General features: G+C 43.0%; 1 protein-coding gene across 5 annotated transcripts in view; it reads right to left on the bottom strand.

Annotated features, from left to right (window-relative positions):
* DFFB (DNA fragmentation factor subunit beta) overlaps positions 1 to 21,687 on the bottom strand; it is a 38,146-nt gene that overhangs the window by 4,137 nt on the left and 12,322 nt on the right. For 2 of the 5 annotated variants that reach the window (XM_060201308.1, XM_007527243.3), the window contains exons 4-7: positions 6,284 to 6,363; positions 4,824 to 4,994; positions 3,422 to 3,522; positions 94 to 1,008 (exon numbers count right to left, since the gene is read on the bottom strand). In XM_060201308.1, coding sequence (XP_060057291.1) covers positions 774 to 1,008; positions 3,422 to 3,522; positions 4,824 to 4,994; positions 6,284 to 6,363 — 587 coding nt within the window. In that variant the 3' untranslated portion in view covers positions 94 to 773. Of the gene's footprint in view, positions 1 to 93; positions 1,009 to 2,756; positions 2,921 to 3,421; positions 3,523 to 4,823; positions 4,995 to 6,283; positions 6,364 to 21,687 lie in introns of those variants that run through there. The other 3 variants (XR_009552493.1, XM_060201306.1, XM_060201307.1) reach the window with 3 other exon arrangements.

Here is a 21,687-nt window from a genome sequence, read left to right as displayed (position 1 = left end):
TGCTGTCCACCTGTAAGCCAGGACTACACTATACGGACTGCAGTAACACCGCTTTGTCACACTCTGAAGGTAAACCACTTGCCTTGTGCAGCTAACACAGCTTCCCAATTCTGTACGAAAATGCCTGAAACTGCTGCATAGATTGGTCTGATGGGAAATCTGAATCTGCTTATCTCTGACCTGCTAACAGCAATGTCAAGACAGTTTGTTGTGACACTGTACCAGCCATTCTCCCTGATGAAACAGGGAGCTTCTGATGAGCAGGGCTTCTATTGTGTGTCATCACAAATTACACAGGAGGAATATCCTATATTTGCTTCTGGGGTACGAACACTCACCCCACATGGCACAGTACTCCTGAGCGTTTGGGAGAGCATGAGGGTGGAGTCAGCAAAGTGTAGCTATGTATACATACCTACTTTGTACACAGTCTGTCACCAAACAGGAAGAGCCAGGTTTGGCCACAACACAGTTCCTGAGTGGAGAGGTTTAAAAAAAAAAAAAAAAACGGAATGATGGGAGGTAGTATAGTGGTAGAGCTCTTGACTTGAGGCATCAATCAGGTCCCGAGTTCAATCTTGGCACCAAGTATGCCAATGATACTTAGTGATTCTTTCCATCTCTATCTTTTGTGAAATAAAATATGAATCTTTATGACTAAAAAAAGAAATGTACTGAAGGAACAGCTTTTGCAGTTTTCTAGAACTTACTGGAATGTCCAAAGAGCTAGAACCTGTGAATCACACTCTCAGCTCAGCAGGAGTACAGAACCATCACCTGCGCTGGCGTGCAGGTTGCTTCCTCTTCACCTTTGTCTGTGGTTTATAGATCCTGTTGGAGTCACAGGTTAGTTTGTGGATGGTTTTCTTATGGCAAGCGATGTGAACCAGCTTCAGGTTTTCTGAGGTAAAAAGCAGGCTGTAGAAATACTCCCAATTCACTTCTCTTCCATCCTGCTCTTTGACTGCTTCTGCCAGTGTAGGGACTATAGTGCGTTTCTTTTCTATTCTGGAAAGAGAGGGGAAAGAAAACTCTGTTGTCACTATCCCTGTAGCATGTGCCAAGGTCTTTTTTTTTTTTTTTTTTTTTTTTTTTTAACCAGAGCACTGCTCAGCTCTGGGTTGTGGTATGAGGGATTGAACCTGGGGCCTTGGAGCCTCAGTCATGAGAGTTTCTGCATAACCATTATGCTATCTGCTTGCTTTCTCCCCACCTCCCAGGTCTGTTTCTTATTGGACTGAGACCTTTTATTATTTTCTTTAATTAGAGCACTGCTCAGCTCTGGTTTATGGTGCAGAGGCTTGAACCTGGTACGTTGGCACCTCAGGCATGAGTCTTCCTGGCATAATCATTATGCTATCTCCTCTACCCCTACCAAGGTTTATGTAGGGGTTCTACTTGGTTCTAGTAAGAACCTAACGTTTGGCCAGCAAGATAGTACACCTGGACAGTGTGTAGCTTTGTCATACACCCAGGTTAAAGACTATCCCTCACAGCACTTTAGAGATAGCTTATTAGGGTCCTTGATGGTTATGTGGCATACCCACCAAGCCAGGCCTGATGCAACTTCATCTCACTTTTTAAGTTGGATTTTGGTGGGTTGGTAAAATAGCTCAGACAGTGCTGCTTTGCCATATGTGAGAGCCAGGTTCAACCCCTACCACATTAAAGGAAGCTTCAATGCCTTGGTTTCCCTTTCTTTTTTTTTCTCTCTCTCTCTGCTCTGTATCTTAAAAAAAAAAAAAAAATTCTTGGGTACATTTTAAATACTATCTTCACCTGTGTGTGTGGGAGTTCAAGAGCAATGGAGCAGTGCTATGTCTGTCATCTCTGTCTCTTTCTCTGTACATGTCTCACCATCTATAAAAGAAAAAAAAGGCCACCAGAATTAGAATCATGTAGGCAGCAAGCCTCAGTGACAGTCCTGCTGGCAATAAAAATAAAATACTGAAAATACATGTAGGGTGGTGGGGGTGAGCAGTCAGTCACAAACAAATTTGGCTTACTTGCTTTCACACTTTTAATTTACGTGTGGAGTTAACAACAAACTATATGAATGTGTATGTTTTCCAGTAGAACCTTTCAAATGAAACTACCTATGAATACCACCTTTAAGCTATTTCCTCTTTCTCTCCCAGAGGTAGTCACTCTAATAAAGTGTTAAATATAAACATTTCCCTGATTTCTTTGAGTCTGTCTAGCAAGTGAGTAGAATTTGAGAAGCAGTTAAAAGAGAACCAGATTTGTAGCTGGCACCTGTGACAACCTAGATTTAGAACTGTCCTTTAAGGGAGGTGGGAACAGTATGACCTAATATCTAGGTAGACAGTGTGAATACTGAGTTTGATTAAGGGTCCAGTCTTTGTTTACAGAAAAAACCCCACATCTGCTGTCAGAATGTCAGAGTGAAGTGCTCTGTATGGAAGGAAAGGGAATGGGAGGGAAACAGCAGGAAAAGCTGAGCTTTCTTACATAGGTAGAAAAGCTAGATTATTCCTTATAGTAACAGTGACATTTTAAAGACTTTTAAATAAATCTGCCCTCATAAAGCACAGCAAGTATATGATTATACTTGAAGTGTCTCAGATTAAAAATAACATCTTCAGGGGTCGGGCGGTGGCGCAGTGGGTTAAGCGCATGTGGCACAAAGTGCAAGGACCGGCGTAAGGATCCCGGTTCGAGCCCCCGGCTCCCCACCTGCAGGGGAGTCGCTTCACAGGCAGTGGAGCAGGTCTGCAGGTGTCTATCTTTCTCTTCCCCTCTCTGTCTTCCCCTCCTCTCTCATCCAACAACGAACGACATCAACAATGGCAATAAATAACCACAACGAGGCTACAACAACAAGGGCAACAAAAGGGGGAAAAACATGGCCTCCAGGAGTGGTGGATTCATGGTGCAGGCACTGAGCCCAGCAATAACCCTGGAGGAAAAAAAAAAAAAAAACATTAATACCCCACATAACGTGTATTAAAAATAAAAAAAAAATCTTCCCTGTCTGCTTTTTCTTGGAGAATGGATTGTTTTTTAGCTTAGACAGAACAATCACAATGGCAGTAGCTTCTGCTAGTCCCAGCTATGGCTGAGGATGCCCTGCACAGTAGAAACCTGTGACCACCATGGAGCACAACCATAACAACTGGGGGCTGAGGTGAGAGAGACACGCAGCATCACGCCAATGAGCATGGGGTCAGGTCAGCTCCTGCACCTGATATGTAGTTCAGGAGTGAAAACTTGGCATGTACCAGGCAGACCTTCCATGTTGCCCACCCCAAGACATCTTTGGGTCTGGCACCACAAGCCAGGTACAGAAAATAGCAATCAATAAGCCTGAGAAGTGTTGGCAGGACAGGCTGGGCAGGCACTCCCTGGGTCTAGGAACTTGACTCTCAAGGCTGCAGAGCCTGACCCCACACACACTTACATGTGGTCTAGGTTCCAGGTGCTGAAGAGGACCCGGCTCTCTCGGTTGCTGTAGGGGTTGATGGAGTGTTTAGACACACAGTCCTCCATGTCAAAAGGACCCTGGGGGCCAGAAGAAAACAAAATGGAGGCTGGGGGTGAGTCTACTGTTTGGGGGCACTTGCCTCCACATTTCCTGGTTGGCTTTCCTAGCACCTCGGCACACTGTCAATCCTTCACAGACATCTGTGGAGCAGGTACTATCGCCACCCTACTGCCATCTTACACTCCAGTCACCCCAACAGAGTTCACTGCTCCCCACTCCATGCCAGTGCTCAGCCCAGTCCACTACAGGCCCCTTGTCCTGACTGGTCTTCACATCATTCAGTTCCAAAGCTAACCTCTTCCCCATCTCCACCTAACCCAGGAGAAATGGCCATCCCCTAGGGCCTACACAGCATGAGGTCCACTACCTTTTCTTGATGCCCAGTCCCAAGGTCACAGAGCCTAGTCTTTGTCCCCTGTGGGGAATGTGTTCTGAGAGTTTAAGTTCATCCAAAACCTACAGCTGAGGAAAGCTCACAAGAAAGAGAAGTTTTTTTTTTTCTTTAATATTTATTTATTCCCTTTTGTCACCCTTGTTTTATTATAGTTATTATTGTTGTCGTTGCAGGATAAGATAGAGAGAAATGGAGAGAGGAGGGGAAGATAGAGAGGGGGAGAGAAAGACACCTGCAGACCTGCTTCACTGCCTGTGAAGTGAACTCCCTGCAGGTGGGGAGCTGGGGGCTCGAACTGGGGAGCCAGGGGCTCGAACTGGGATCCTTATGCTTTGCGCCACAGGCAACCCACTGCGCAACCACCCGACTCCCGAAAGGGAAGTGTTTTGAGGGTCAGAGCCATGGTAGGAAACTGTGCTGACCGCCCTCCCCAGAGGGAAGACCATGGGGACTTGACCCTCTCTGTACTGTCTTGGATATAGGATGATGATGGCCACATGGGCATATTTCCCACTAGAGCTTCAGTGTTAGCCTAAGAGAGAGAGAGAGAGAGACACACACATACACACACACACACACACACACACACACACACACACATGCAGGCAGCTGTTCCCACAGAACAGACAGCATAGGCACTTGCCAAAGCCCCAGGCACTGGTAGGGTAGCAGAGAGGCCAGCCCACACCAGACACTTCACAGCCATGGGAGTCTAGGTGGAGGGGCAGCAGCAGTATGATCTCCACTTGTCCTGGCAAGATTCTGCCTTTAGCCTCTGATGTGGCCTTATGGGAGGGCCCTGTGGGAAGTGGCATGCTCATGGCTCCCTCAGTGTCAGGGAAGAGGCCTGGCAGGAAAAAGACTGGATGCCTCGCCTGCCTCACTACGGTTGTGAGCCCCACAGGCCCTGTGGCCACAGCTCACCTGGCAGGAGAACCAGCCTTCAGGTGTGCAGAGGCGGCCACCCGCCTTAGCTCCTCGGTCGAAATAGCTGGCATTGTACTGCATGGACCGCAGCTTCTGGCACATGAAGTCTACAATCCTCATGTACTCCTCCCGAGCCTGCTTGCCTAATGTGGGCACATAAGAGCTCACCTAGAGGAAACCAAAGAACATTGTTAAAGATAGGTGCCTAGTGCCCTCACACCCACAGCTGGGCTCCGAGTCCACATATGCCACAGCCCTAGGTGAGACCCTGCTGCCTGGGGTCTGAGCATAGTCCTGTAGTCAGAGGGCCTAGACCCTACAGCTCACATCTAGCACAAGCCTGCAGTCTGGGCTTCTAGCTCACAGGCAGACTTTCACTATGCAACCCTAGGAAATTTTCTGGGCCCATGAGTCAAGGATTCTGGTACCCATCACCCTGGTGCTAAGTGACACACCAACTGCCCCACTTCTCTCACTTTCACTTAGGCCCAAGTCAAGTTGTAGCACCCATGGGGACACCCAAGATGTGCTGAGCACAGAGGAGAGGAAAATGGCATCCCTCCCCAAGGGGCTCCTAGTCCAGCAGGCACGCTGACACAGCAAAGGGCCGGCACTTCCAATCTAGCTCGTGTCCTGGGTTACAGTAACTCTCAAAGTGGCAGCCAGTGCAGGAAGCATGTAGCAGCAAGGACAGCCTGGTCAAGGGGAGAGGGGGGTGGAGGAGCAGAGCCAACTAGGCCAGGCCACAGGGTGTCAATACCCTTCCCAAGGAGTCCTGTATCAGGGCACCTAAAATGTAATCCATAACATGTAGCTGGGGTGGGACTGGTCATCTTCTTAGTGAAGGAGACCTCGAGTCAAAAGGTCAAGGAACAGTCATTTCTGGAGAGAGGAGCTGTTTCCATTGAGAACATCAGCGTTCAGGTCCATGTCATCAGTTCTTATCTTCTAGAGGAGGGCACATCCATGTAACTTATCAGATTCAAAACCAGGCCCAACTGTCCCTCAAGCATCCTAAAGGGCACCCCTCATATTATGCTCTGCATTACTTCTCAGAAATCAGACACTCTTATTTCTGCATGTGAAGAAAAGGAGCTGAGGCTTGGGAGGGGCCTGCCTGAGCACTGCACATTCAGCAATGCACAGAGAACAGGGGTTAAACTGGGGTGAGTTTGGGTCAAAACTAAACCACCTGACAGATGCAAAAAGACAAACATCGATTCCATTCAATTCACTGGCATGCCAAATGGACAGGGACAAAGGCTGCTCTGGCATGGACAGCAGCAGTGCTAATAGATGTCTCGTAATGACGGATACTGGCTCTGCACTTCCAATATCAAGTGTGTCATGGACACTGAGTGCCATGTACCATGTGCGTCAGCAGGGAACAGTCCAAATGCCGGGCATAGCACTGACCCTCTTGAACTCTAAGTCCCCCGCAGGCAGCCTGCACTCACCTCCCTCAGGTAACTCCGGATGCGGCTCTCACAGCTATACCTCAAGTAGCTGGACTTGCTCCGGAACCGGGCCTCCAATCCTGCCAGGAAGCAGAGAAGACCCCTGAGTTCCCACCATCATCCACAGGCAGGTGGTGAATGCAGGTAGCTGCTTCCTCAGAGAATTATCCTGAAAGTCACCATCAGTGTCTGGTTTCATTTGTGTGGTCTCTGGGCCCCAATAAGAAGCATCTCAAGCACCAGTGAAGGGCTTCTGCCTTTTGGTACCATAAGCTCCCTTTCTAGGAGGGCTGTGTGGTCTCTGAGAAAACCTACAATCTGGGGCCGAGTGGTGGTGCATCTGGTTAAGCGCACATGTTACAGTGCACAAGGACCTGGGTTTGAACCCCGAGCAAGGGGAAAGCTTCACAAGTGGTGAAGCAGTGCTGCAGGTGTCTCTCTGTCTCTCTCCCTCTCTACCACCCCCTTCCCTCTCGATTTCTGGCTGTCTATCCAAAATAAGTAAAATACAGATAATTTAAAAAAAGAAAACCTACAATCTGACTGACTTTAAAAGGCACAAAAGAGGGTGAAGGAGATAGCATAATGGTTATACAATGAAACTCTTGTGCTTCAGGCTCCAAAGTCCAAGTTTCATTCCCCCACACCATCATAAGCCAAAGCTGAGCAGTGTTCTGGTAAAATAAAAAGATAAAATAAAATAAAAGGCACAAAAGAGAGAAGCAACTGGTGTCCATGGATAGGTGAAGAGAAAAGAAAAAATGGTCCATGTAGCCCAGAAGGTAGAGCAATAGGTAAAGCCTTAGACTTTCAATCATAAGGTCCAAAGGTCAACCCATGGCATCACATGTACCAAAGTGATGCTCTGGTGTTCTGTGTGTGTCTCTCTCATTAATAAATACCAGAGAGAGAGAATATTTTCAAGCCTGATCCCCACTGCATTGAAGGAATTCTTGGTTATGGTCTCTTTCACTCTCTCTGTGTCTCTACCTTTAAAAAGGAAAGAAGGAAAAACAGCATAGTGGTTATATAAAAAGATTCTCATGCCTAAGGCTGCAAGATCACAGGTTCAATCCTCTGTACCACTATAAGCAAGAGTTGAGCAGTACTTTTGAGAAAAAGAGAGAGAAGAAAAGAGAAGGGGGGGGGGGGGGTTCCCGGAAGATGGCGGACTGAGAAGCATCTAGTGGCTTGAGCTCTGACCACATCTTCTGGTAACGGTAGGATTTTCTGCCTTTAGTAGGCCAGTCAATAAGGGGTCCTAGCGGTGACACCAAGGAGGTGACTATAACTTAATTTGGGTTAAGAAATAGAGTAGAAAAAAAGGGAACAAAAATTTTTTTCCTTTTAATTATTAAGCACACTGCCTCCTCCTTCCTCCCCCCCCCCCATAATCAGTCCCTGAGGACCAGCTCCTAGCAGGCTCCTCTGCTGAGCTTCTGTCTTTACCAAATTCCTATCCCACCAGGGAGTATCATTCATTCTAAGTCTATACCCTTCTGAAACCACTGGCCTTTTTTCTTTCTAAGTAGCCAATCCCCCCACCTCACCCCGCATAGCTAATTAAATAATTAAAAATAAATAAATAAAACTCCTTTCACCGCTCTTTTATGACTGTTCTTTTTCTTATCTTTTTCTTTTTACTCTCTTTCTTTTTTTATTCTTTTTCTCATTCTTGTCATCCTTTCTTCCTTAATCCTACAGCTTCCAAAGCCACAGGCCCCAGCCCCCACACCACCAAACAGTGTTATTTTGAATTCACTGATACACATTTGGGAATTATTTGGGGGAAGAATTCTGACTCAGTGTGGACTCCCACTGTGAGTGTCTCTGCTCAACTTCCCTTCCTCCTTTAGCCAACCCTAGAATATACAGTGGATAGTAGATTTGCATAACTGTCTATTTCAGCTATCCTTATCTAGTCCTGAGTTTGTTTTTTTTCTCATTCTTAACAATCAGCTGCCTCTGATTACGAAGTTTGAGGTAATCTGGGACAGGGTTTTTTTTTTTTACCCTGCTCTATTTTATTATTAATATTATATAAAGGCATATATCCTCCCCCCCCTTTAGGCTGATCAGAATTAACTCTTAGGGTATCTTTCATTGCTAGGGTAGTGGGCATCTTATCTATTGTGGGAGGAACTTATCTCCTTACTCCTACCTCCTCTACAGACTCTCCCCTCCCTCCTCCTCCTAGCTAATTAAAAAAACTTAAATTAAATTAAAAATAAAGTAATCAAAAAAAAAAAACCTTTCCTTTCACTGCTCTTTAATTACAGCTCTTTTTCTTATCTTTTCCCTTTTCTCTCATTTGTCTCTTTTTTCTTTTTTTATCTTTTTCTTATTTTTTTTTTTTTATATATCTTGTCATACACTTTTTCCTTCCTTCTTCTTTGCCTTTCTGAATTTAGGAATTATTTGGGGGAAGAAATCTGACTCAGAGTGGACTCTCTATGTGTGTATCTCTGCTCTAGTTCCCTTTCCCCTCTTGTTACCCCTAGAATATACAGTGGATAGTAGATTTGCATAACTGTCTATTCTTGCTATCCCTTCTTTCTTTTCTCTTTCTTCTTCACTGGGATTTGGTTACTATTCTTTCACGGACTTGAGAAATTGTTTGGCTAACTGGTAGTGATTAAACTGCTTCAATACTTGCTTCAGTTGCTACTGTAATTCCTGAGGTTGGCGAGTGCAATTGTCATAAAGATATTTAGTACAGTGTTGCTTGTGCTCAAGAAACAACAAAAGAGGAACAACAGAGCATTAAAAAAGAAACACATAAATCAAAAAAATGGGTAGATCAAAAACAAATAAAACTGCTACTCCAATGAAGACAAGAGCCCAGAAGAAACTACAAATCAGCCAGAAGTAACCATAGATAAGAAAAGTATGCAAGCAATAATAAACTTATTAGTCACAGAAATGAAAACAACATTGGAGGAAAGGAATGGCAGGGAAACAACAGTTGAGACCCCCAAGGAAAATACTGATTATCTTGAGGCAATTAGAGAACTGAAAGCTGAAATAGCTGTAATGAAGAAAGAAGCTGAGACAAGGGAAAGCAGACTAACAGAAGCAGAAAACAGAATTAGTCACACAGAGGATGAGTTAGAGAAAACTAAGAAAGAGGTGAAAGAGCTTAAAAAGAGATTGAGAGACACTGAAAACAATAACAGAGACATATGGGATGATCTCAAAAGAAGTAACATTTGCATAATTGGCCTGCCAGAGGAAGGAGAGGAAGGGGAAGCAAACGTTCTACAGGAAATAACAGAACTTCCCAGACCTGAATAACAGAAAGGACATCAAGATTCAAGAGGCCCAGAGAATTCCAAACAGAATCAACCCAGACCTGAAGACACCAAGACACATCATAGTCACAATGAGAAGAAGTAAGGATAAAGAAAGGATCCTAAAGGCTGCAAGAGAGAAACAAAAAGTCACATACAAGGGAAAACCCATAAAATTATCTGCAGACTTCTCCACTTAAACTCTAAAAGCCAGAAGAGAATGGCAAGATATTTATCGAGCCCTGAATGAAAAAGGGTTTCAACCAAGGATAATATATCCTGCTAGACTTTCATTCAAACTAGATGGAGGGATCAAAACCTTCTTAGACAAACAACAGTTAAAGGAGGCAACCATCCCCAAACCGGCCCTGAAAGAGGTTCTAAAAGACCTCTTATAAACAAGAACATCACTACAATACTGGCAATATATCAGAGCAAACAAAAAAAAAATTTACAATACATTAAATCCATAATATCAATAAATGTCAGTGGCTTAAACTCACCAATCAAAAGGCACAGAGTGGGGGGATGGATCAGAAAACATAATCCAACCATATGCTGCTTGCAAGAATCCCATCTGTCACAAGATAAACACAGATTTCAAGTGAAAGGATGGAAAACTGTCATACAGGCTAACGGACTACAAAAAAGGGCAGGAAGAGCCATTCTCATCTCAGACATGATAGATTTTAAATTAAATAAAGTAATAAAAGATAGGCAAGGACATTACATAATGATTAGAGGATCAATCAGCCAAGAAGACTTAACAATTATTAACATCTATGCAACCAATGAAGCACCATCTAAATACGTCAAGCACCTACTGAAAGAATTTCAAAAATACATCAATAGTAATACAATAATAGTGGGAGACTTCAATACCCCACTCTCACACTTAGACAGATCAACAAAGCAGAGAACCAACAAAGATAAAAGAGAATTGAATGAAGAGATTGACAGACTAGACCTCTTGGACATTTTCAGAGTCCTTCACCCCAAAAAACTGGAATACACTTTCTTTTCAAATCCACATAACACATACTCAAGGACAAACCACATGTTAGGCCACAAAGTTAATATCAATAAATTCAAGAACACTGAAATCATCCCAAGTATCTTCTCAGACCACAGTGGAGTAAAACTAACATTTAACAACAAACAGAAAATTATTAAAAGTCACAGAATTTGGAAACTAAACAACATACTCCTTAAGAACCACTGGGTCAGAGATTCACTCAAGCAGGAAATTCAAATGTTTCTGGAAACAAATGAAAATGAAGACACAACCTATCAAAATATTTGGGACACAGCTAAAGCAGTACTGAGAGGGAAACTTATAGCCATACAATCACATATTAAACACCAAGTAGAAGCTCAAATGAACGACGTTAATGCACACCTCAAGGACTTAGAGGAAGAGGAACAAAGGAACCCTAAAACATCCAGAAGGACAGAAATCACTAAAGTTAGAGCAGAAATAAACAACATCAAAAATAAAAGAACCATACAAAAGATCAATGAAGCCAAATGTTGGTTCTTTGAAAGAGTAAACAAAATTGACAAACCCCTAGCCAGACCAAAAAAAAAGAGAGAGGACTCAAATTAATAGAATTGTAAACGATGGAGGAGATATCACAACTGACACCACAGAAATCCAGAGAATCCTGAGAAATTTCTATAAAGAACTATACGCCACCAAGCTAGAGAATCTGGAAGAAATGGAACAATTCCTAGAAGCATATGCCCTTCCAAAACTGAACCAATGCACCAATCACAGACAAAGAAATTGAAACCGTTATTAAGAACCTCCCCAACAACAAAAGTCCTGGACCAGATGGCTTCACAAATGAATTCTACAAAACTTTCAGGAACAGTTAGTACCCATACTTCTTAAGCTTTTCCATAAGATTGAAGAAACAGGAATACTCCCTTCCACCTTCTATGAAGCCAACATCACCCTGATACCAAAAGCTGATAGGGACACAACAAAAAAGGAAAACTACAGACCAATATCTCTGATGAACATAGATGCCAAAATATTAAACAAGATCTTGGCCAACCGGATATAGCGACATATCAAAAAGATTGTTCGTCACGACCAAGTGGCATTCATCCCAGGAATGCAAGGTTGGTTCAACATCATAAGTCAATCAATGTCATTCACCACATCAATAAAAGCAAAGCCAAAAACCACATGATTATCTCAATAGATGCAGAGAAAGGCTCTGACAAAATCCAACACCCATTCATGCTCAAAACTCTACAAAAAAATGGGAATAGATGGGAAATTCCTCAAGATAGTGGAGTCTATATATAGCAAACCTACAGCCAACATCATACTCAATGGACAGAAGCTGAAAGCATTCCCCCTCAGATCAGGGACTAGACAGGGCTGTCCACTGTCACTGTTACTCTTCAACATAGTACTGGAAGTTCTTGCCATAGCAATCAGGCAAGAGAAAGGAATCAAAGGAATACAGATCGGAAGGGAAGAAGTCAAGCTCTCACTATTTGCAGATGATATGATAGTATACATAGAAAAACCTAAAGAATCCAGCAGAAAACTACTGGAAGTTATTAGGCAATATAGCAAGGTATCAGGCTACAAAATCAATGTACAAAAATCAGTGGCATTTCTTTATGCAAACACTAAATCTGAAGAAGAAGACATCCAGAAATCATTCCCATTTACTGTTTCAGCAAAATCAATCAAATACCTAGGAATAAAGTTGACCAAAGAAGTGAAAGACTTATATACTGGAAACTATGAGTGACTACTCAAGGAAATAGAAACTGATACCAAGAAATGGAAAGATATCCTATGCTCATGGATTGGAAGAATAAATATCATCAAAATGAGTATTCTCCGCAGAGCCATATACAAATTTAATGCAATACCCATCAAAGTTCCACCAAGCTTCTTTAAGAGAATAGAACAAACACTACAATCATTTATCTGGAACCTGAAAACACCTAGAATTGCCAAAACCATCTTGAGGAAAAGAAACAGAAATGGAGGCATCACACTCCCAGACCTTAAACTATATTATAAAGCCATCATCATCAAAACAGCATGGTACTGGAACAAAAATAGGTACACAGACCAGTGGAACAGAATTGAAAGCCCAGACCTAAACCCCCACACCTATGGACATCTAATCTTTGATAAGGGAGCCCAAACAATTAAATGGAAAAAGGAGGCCCTCTTCAATAAATGGTGCTGGGAAAACTGGGTTGTAACATGCAGAAGAATGAAATTGAATCACTTTATCTCACCAGAAACAAAAATCAACTCCAAATGGATCAAAGACCTAGATGTCAGACCAGAAACAATCAAATACTTAGAGGAAAACACTGGTAAAACACTTTCCCACCTACACCTCAAGGACATCTTTGATGAATCAAACCCAATTGCAAGGAAGACTAAGGCAAAAACAAACCAATGGGACTACATCAAATTGAAAAGCTTCTGCACATCCAAAGAAACTATTAAACTAACACAGAGACCCCTCACAGAATGGGAGAAGATCTTCACATGCCATACATCAGACAAGAAACTAATCACCAAAATATATAAAGAGCTCAGCAAACTTAGCACCAAAAAAACAAATGACCCCATCCAAAAATGGGCAGAGGATATGAACAAAACATTCACTACAGAGGAGATCCAAAAGGCTAACAAACATATGAAAAACTGCTCTAGGTCACTGATTGTCAGAGAAATGCAAATTAAGACAACACTAAGATACCACCTCACTCCTGTAAGAATGGCATACATCAAAAAGGACAGCAGCAACAAATGCTGGAGAGGTTGTGGGGACAGAGGAACCCTTTTACATTGCTGGTGGCAATGTAAATTGGTACAGCCTCTGTGGAGAGCAGTCTGGAAAACTCTCAGAAGGCTAGACATGGACCTTCCATATGATCCAGTAATTCCTCTCCTGGGGTTGTACCCTAAGGACTCCATAACACCCAACAAAAAGAGGTATGTACTCCTATGTTCATAGCAGCACAATTCATAATAGCTAAAACCTGGAAGCAACCCAGGTGCCCAACAACAGATGAGTGGCTGAGAAAGCTGTGGTATATATACACAATGGAATACTATGCAGCTATCAAGAACAATGAACCCACCTTCTCTGACCCATCTTGGACAGAGCTAAAAGGAATTATGTTTAGTGAGCTAAGTCAGAAAGATAAAGATGAGTATGGGATGATCCCACTCATCAACAGAAGTTGAGTAAGAAGATCTGAAAGGGAAACTAAAAGCAGGACCTGACCAAATGGTAAGTAGGGCACCAAAGCAAAAACCCTGTGGTGAGGGGTAGACATGCAGCTTCCCGGGCCAGTGGGGGGTGGGAGTGGGTGGGAGGGATGGGTCACAGTCTTTTGGTGATGGGAATGGTGTTTATGTACACTTCTAGCAAAATGTAGTCATATAAATCAGTAGTTAATTACTAAGAGAGGAGGAAAATTAATTGTAGGTCTCGAAGTTTTTCAAAATACAAACTGAATCTTTTTCAATACATAGGCTGTGTAATTGATATGCAGACTCTCTCAAAAGCCTAGACCAAGTAGATTAGACACAACCAATAGCACAGCTATATACAAGATACTGGGTACTGTACAGCAAACCCTAACAAAAAACCCTTTCAAAGTTAACCCAATTACCAAATAATGTGATGATAACATTAACTATTGATTGTCTTTTTGAACCCTAAGAAAGCAGGAACCTCACATCTCCACTATAGAGCTTCTACTTCCCCCAGTCCTGGAACCCTTGGATAGGGCCTACTTTCCCGTATGCCTCTCCCAATCCATATCAAATAATATTGCATCTGCCTATCACAACCTAAACAACACGATTGCCACCTCAACATGCTTCACTTCAGACTGTGTCCAGAGACTTCACGTGTGGAATGACAACCCTTGAGCTTCATTACTCGGGTGAGACCTTTCCTTTCATAGTATACTCTAATTCCATCTCAGGTGGTTCAGTTTCTACCAAAGTCCCAAAACCTAGATATACACCAGTTTCTGTGAGAGAGAGAATATGTTCACACGTATCCGTAAACTACTGCAAAATATATACCTGAAAGCAGAAGTACACTAGAGTTTGCAGTGAGTATCCCCCTAACACTTCCTCTCCACTATTCCAAGCTTTGGGTCCATGATTGCTCAACAATTTGTTTGGCTTCATATGGTAACTCTCTTTCAGTCACCAGGTCCAGATGTCATCAGGATGCCAGCCAGGCTTCCCTAGACTGAAGACCCCACCAATGTGTCCTGGAGCTCCGCTTCCCCAGAGACCCACCCTACTAGGGAAAGAGAGAGGCAGACTGGGAGTATGGACTGACCAGTCAACGCCCATGTTCAGCGGGGAAGCAATTACAGAAGCCAGACCTTCCACTTTTTGCAACCCACAATGACCCTGGGTCCATGCTCTCAGAGGGATAGAGAATGGGAAAGCTATCAGGGGAGGGGGTGGGATATGGAGATTGGGTGGTGGGAATTGTGTGTTGTACCCCTCCTACCCTATGGTTTTGTTAATACTTTCTTAAATAAAAAAAATAAAAAAGAAATTCAAATCTGGAAAAAAAAAGGGGGGGGGGAAGCCAGTGGAGGGGAGGGGAAATGGTCCCCCAGCCAGGGAAGCAGTTTAATGAACTGAACACTGTACTTATGTGTATTAGGGTCTAGGTTCACTCCCCAATCCTGCATATACCAAAGTAGTACACTGATAGGTCCCTCTCTCCCTTATAAAATAAAATATGTAAAGAAAAGAGAGGAAAGGTGAGAGGAGGACCATCCACACATAGAGTATTAATGTCTTAAAAGAAAGAATACATGTGGGGCCAGGAGCTCACCAAACAGAGCACAAACTTTTCAATGCTTGACAACCTGGATTGGAAGCCCTGGCATCACATAGGGGCACCATGCAGGGCATCTTCATGAAGAGTAGAACAGAACTGTGCTCTCTCTCCTCTCTGTCTCTATTGGAAATGAAAAAAGAAAAAGTCAGAGTCAAAATAAAAATAAGTAAAGGGACAAATTCCTCAACTGAGGAGATATCCCCATCTAAGAACACAGGATTTATATGTGAGATCTCAAATTCAATCCTCAGCATGATATAGGCCAGAATGATGCTCTGGTTCTCTCTCTCATTAGTAAGTCTTTTTTGTTGTTTGTTAAAGAAACAGTTTCCAACATAAATGCAATATGGATGGATTTGAGGACACTGCTGAATTAAATTAGCCTGTTACTAAAGGACAAATCCTGTGTGGCTGGCTCAGGAGGTGGTGCAGTGAATAAAGAGTTGGATTCTCTTGTGGTCCAGGAAGTAGTGAAGTAGATAAAGCACAAGGTCTTGAGTTCAACCCTAGGTAGCACATTACCAGAGTGGTGCTCTGGTTCTTTCTTTCTCTCCTCCTATCTCTCTCATTAATAAATACATAAAATCTGGGGGTCAGGCAGTAATGCAGTGGGTTAAGTGCACATGGCGTAAAGGTACAAGGACTGGTGTAAGGATCCTGATTTAGACCCGGGCTCCCCAACAGGGAGGTCGCTTCACAGGCAGTGAAGCAGTTCTGCAGGTGTCTTTCTCTCCCCCTCTCTGTCTTCCCCTCCTCTCTTGATTTCGCTCTGTCCTATCCAACAACAATGGCAATAATAACAATGATGAACAATAAGGGAAACAAAAGGGGGAAAAGTACCCTCCAGGAGCAGTGGATTCATAGTGCAGGCACTGAGCCCCAGCAATAATCCTGGAGGCAAAAAAAAAAAAACATAAAATCTTGCCAGGATAGCCTGAGGGTACTTCTTCCCGAGCTAGTGCTCTCTGGCTTGGAGAGAACTCAACTGGAGCCGATCTAGACTGCTGTGTGGGAGAGGGATCAGGAACTCATGCCGCACTAACTTCCGCAGGAGATACACTCTGGAACTCTCGGAGCCGGAAAGCAATTTCCAAGTGTCTTTAATCAGAAGAGCAGCTGTTTTTATACTCTCCAAGTAGGGTGGAAACAGGATGTGATATAGAGAGGGTGGAGAGAAAAGTGACTGGTGAAAATCAGAGTGTGATGAGGGGGCGGAACAGGCGAGAATCCTATCACTGAACCACCGATGCCCTGGAGGGAGTGCTTTATGTAAATGTAAGTGATTTATGTAAATAGACCAAAGCTTTGGATCAGTAAACCCCTATATAGGCATATGGTTAAGCAGAAGCCAGGGGGAGGTGGCATACTACCCAACATCTCCCCCTTTCTTTTTAACTATTTGCCATAGTATCAGGAGTGTGGGACACTTTGTGAGGCAGGGAGACTGATAAGAGGCACACCTTTTTTGGGGTTCTACTGTCCCTCCTTGCTCAACCTCTCCGTGGAGAGAGAGACTAACAGGATTGACACACCCCTCAGGCTCAAGCCCTTCCAAGCTCAACCATATCCTCACAATTCCCCAACATCTTCCTCTTACTTAATGGCCATATATAACTGGGTCAATGTCTGTAAAAGGCTTCATCTCTGTCAGGGGAATAGCAGTGTAGGGGTGAACAGAAACCTGTTGGGAAGAAAGCAGAATGATAGCGTGTAAGTGTCTTCAAAAAGAACTAGCACAAGACAGGGAGGGATAAGTAAGAGTAGCAAGAGACAGAGTGAGCCTGATGGGTGGAGGAGTGGGGGCCTGATAAGCCAAGGGGCTAGAGGGGTGATCTGGCATTGCAAAATCCCGAGTAAGCTGGCGGAAAGTTCTATGAACTGCTACAGTCATTCTTCAAGAAGTCCAGCAGTATAAAAGGAGTGTCCAGCAAGTTCTATAGAAGCATCAGTCCAATGTCAACGGCCAGGAAATAAATGCCACACATCTATCCTGATGGAGGAGGACGGCCACTGGAACTTTTCTTCTCTGTAGAGAGTGACCTGGAACCGCCAAAACATGGTGGGCGAAACAGAAGCAGGAAGAGCAGACACCGATGGTTGAGAGAAAGGCAGTAGGAAAGTCTTGTCCTTTGGAGTCTGTGAATCAGGTTCTCCAGATCGTGTCAGGTCTCATCGTGGGTTTCGGGGGATGGCTGTAATTGTGGGTGATGTCAGAGGTCAGGGGTCCAAGATGGATTTCTGGGGATTCTATATGAGCAGATGCTTCTTTATGCGAAGGCTTGTCATAGCTGTAGTCAATTACTTATGAAAAAAACTTTGTAACAAATTAGAAGTTTACTACAATTGATAACTCAATGATTATAATTGGTTTAGGTATCTTTATAGTTTCGTGTAAAGGTCATCTTATGTGACCTCATGTAGCAGTCTTTATATAGCAAAATTTTCATACCGAATTTAAGTCACATATATTGATTCTTAACTATTTTTACATTGGGTTTTTAAGCAAACTCAGGTTACTAGAGTTAACACATTTTAGTGACATTTTTTTTTTTTTTGGTACATGTACAATATCGGATTGATGCCAAATTTGTTGTGGATTAATTTCCACAAGATAGCTTACAGGACATTTTTGGGGGCCCTCCAAAAATGTCCTGTATAGAGGATTTGTATTTTAACTTAGGAGATGATGAATTGTCACATTGAATATTTAGAGGTTTATCTTAAACACTCAGTTACTTAAATGAATTGATATTACCTCTTCTCGTAAAAAGGTAGCTTCGAAGTTACAATTTAACTGTTAAGTTAATGTTTACCAAACTTGAAACACGCATATTAAACATATAGTTTATAACACACAGGAGAAGAAAAACTTGTAAATAAGACATATCATTTCAAATGTGAATTTAGATCTACTGTCATAGTTGAACCATCTTTACTCACACAGTTTAAGACTAAACATTTCATATTGATATCAAGACTTAAAAAAGAAATCAAAAGGGGAAATGAATAATTTTTGGATTGTTTCTGGATGTCTCCAGAAACCATGGCTGCGTCCAGCCGTTTTATATAAAGTCAGTTAACTTTCAGAGTACTCTGAGCACAATGGGTCATACAAAAATTTTGGTCACTCAACTCACTCAATTTTTTTTTTTCACTCACTCACTCACTCACATAACACAACTGGCCAGTCATAGCATAAGACATTCATTTGGGGGGGGGGAAGAGTTCTGTGAATCAGATTTTTTTTTTTGATTCTGCCATGCTGTATTATGGATCCTGGGGTGCATCCTGTAGCCAGTCCTCTTGCAGCCAGTCTTCTTGCAGTGTTTCTTGTTCTTCAGGGATATCAGCGCCATCATGTGGGTATTGCCGGACATGGCGGGCAGGAACCCAAACAGGCTTGGAGTAATTTTGTGGAAAAATACATGCGAAACACCTCCCCATAGTCAACAGGGGGTCAGGTCCTATCCAAATTTTATCAAGTGGGTCTTTCCATTTGACTTTAATAGCTGGGAGGGTGGGTGGTGTTTGCCAATGAAGAATTATAGGAGGTTGGTCTGAGTTTTTGTAAATATTAAAGAGATTTAATGTAGTTAAGGCTTTTGCCAGCTGGATATTAGGGGGGTACATTTCCCCTTTTTCTTTATTTAATTGAGGCTTAAGAGTTTGATGGGCCCTCTCAACAATGCCTTGTCCCTGTGGATTATACGGAATGCCTGTAGTATGAGTAATGTTCCAGAGGGAACAAAAATCTTTAAATTGTTTGCTGGTAAAAGCAGGTCCATTATCCGTTTTACGTTGAAGAAGTAAGCCCATTACAACAAAACAGGAGAGCATATGGCTTATAAGCTTTTTTGAGTTTTCTCCAGTCTGAGCTGTAGCCCACATAAACTTAGAGAAGGTATCAATTGAGACGAACACATATTTTTGTTTGCCAAAGTTAGGTATGTGGGTAACATCAATTTGCCAAAGAGCGTTGGCTTTTAAACCTCGAGGATTAACCCCCACAGTCTGAATAGCAGGTGTTTTGATTAGACCTGCACAGAAGGAACATGTAGCAAGAATACGTTTTAACTGTGGCAGAGGAATATCAGGAAATCGAGCTCGAAGACCTTTAAGATTAACATGGGTTAGGGAATGAAAGTCAGCAGGATTAGAGACAGAGGCTAGGAGAATTCCTGTGGAGGCAAGGCGGTCAGCTGCAGCATTCCCTTCAGACAGGGGACCAGGAAGAGGGCTGTGGGAACGTAGGTGCTGAACATACAGTGGATGGGTTCGAGAACAGAGCATAGAGGCAATTTGAACTAAAAGAGAAGAAAGTGGGTTGTCATCAATTCTTACATAAGATCAAGCAAGCCATGGAAGTAAGTTAACAGTATACACACTGTCAGAAAAAAGGTTGAAGGATTCTGGTACAGCTTTTAATGCAAGGAAAACAGCATAAAGTTCTTTGTACTGAGGGGAATTATCAGGAAGTTCAGTAAAGAGAGGTTTGGGGTATTGCTGGTCTGGATAATATATAAGGGCAGCAGCTCCCTTTTTTCCACCATCAGTGAACACTGTAGGAGCAGAGGGTATGGGATCTCGAGAGAAAAGTTTAGGTACTAGTAGAGGCAACAGAGGTAAAGAAGCTATCAAATTATTAAAGGGAAAATGATTATCTAATTGTCCTGGAAAACCCATTAAACTTATGGCAAAACGAGAATGGTGGCGTATGAGCCATTCTGTATCTGTGAGAGAAAAGGGAAGAATGATTGAATCTGGTTCCCTTCCTAAGATTTGAACCAATCTGTTTCTTCCTTGGCGAACCATAAATGCTAAGGCATCAATCTCGGTAAGGAGTCTTGGAGCTCCGCCTACTGGCGTATGAAGCCATTCGAGAACGCCATGTTTCTGCCACAATGCCCCCACTACCGTGGGGGTGGAGTTAAAGATTAGAAGATTTACTGGAGAGGAGGGGGAGAACCGAACGAGGTGCATGTCCTGGAGAGCCTGGTTAACTTTTTCCAGTGCCAGGGAGGCTTCGGGGGTTAACATACGCTTTGAGGAGGGCTGTTTGTTTCCTTTTAACAGATCGAACAGTGGTTGCAGGAAGCTCGTAGGCAGATAAAGATACTGCCTAAGCCAATTCAAATTTCCAAGAAAACTTTGTAAAGAAGCAAGAGTGAGATTAGAAGGAAAAGTAACACAAGGTTTTAAAGGACAAATCTGCGTTAGGGAAATCTCTGAGTCTAAGAAAGATACTGGAGGGATTAGCTGTATCTTCTCAGGAGCTACATTAAGTCCACTTCTCTTTAAGGCAGGGATTAGAAAATCACGTAGGGCGGAGAGATCTGTATCTAATTCTCCCCATATTAACACATCCATATAATGAAAAACCTTAAGGCCCTTATGAATATATGGAAAAAGGGCAGATTTAAAAACCTCTTGACAAATAGTAGGACTATTAGCCATGCCCTGGCGCAGTACCACCCATTCAAATCTATTGGCAGGGCTGGCATTATTAATAGAAGGAACAGAGAAAGCAAAACGTTTACAATCTTGTGGGTGTAAGGGAATAGAGAAAAAACAATCCTGTATATCAATAGCTATGATTGGAATTCCTGTGGGAATTGCGGAAGCAAGAGGCAAACCCCTTTGGGGGGAGCCCCAAACCTGCATGGTTTTATTAACTGCACGAAGATCTTGGAGGAGGCGCCATTTTCCTGAGCGCTTTTTAATCACAAAGACGAGTATTCCATGGGCTCCGAGAATGACGAATGTGTCCCAAAGATAACTGCTCTTGGACGAGTTCTTTTAAAATTTCTAGCTTCTCCCTAGGCAAAGGCCACTGTTCCACCCAGACAGGCTCATTAGAAAGCCAATCTAAGCGGGGAGTTCTGTTACGAACAGTGGCAGTTAGTATTGGGGGTGCTGGTTGGGTCTAGCACTCTCACAGGAGTGAGTGTGGTGTCCTGCAGAGGTGTCTGAGGATATCACTACATCTAAAGATTCCAGCAAGTCTCTTCCCAATAAATTGGTGCTTATATCAGCTATTAAAGGTTGAAAGCGTCCGGTAGTCCCTTCTGGATCTTCCCACACAAGGGAATCTCGTGTGCGGAATGCCTGAGTCAATCCTCCAACACCATGTAAGCGTGGTCCTGGGAGGAGTTCCCAACTCTGGGGAACCTCTGCTTGTCTTAATATTGTCTTATCTGCTCCCGTGTCAATCAAACACTTAAAAGGAATATTACCAATCTTT

The sequence above is a fragment of the Erinaceus europaeus genome, chromosome 11 (assembly GCF_950295315.1).
Source record: "Erinaceus europaeus chromosome 11, mEriEur2.1, whole genome shotgun sequence".
Lineage (NCBI taxonomy): Eukaryota > Metazoa > Chordata > Mammalia > Eulipotyphla > Erinaceidae > Erinaceus > Erinaceus europaeus.
Note: the sequence above shows the minus strand (reverse complement) of the source record. Positions and strands in the feature narration are given on the sequence as shown.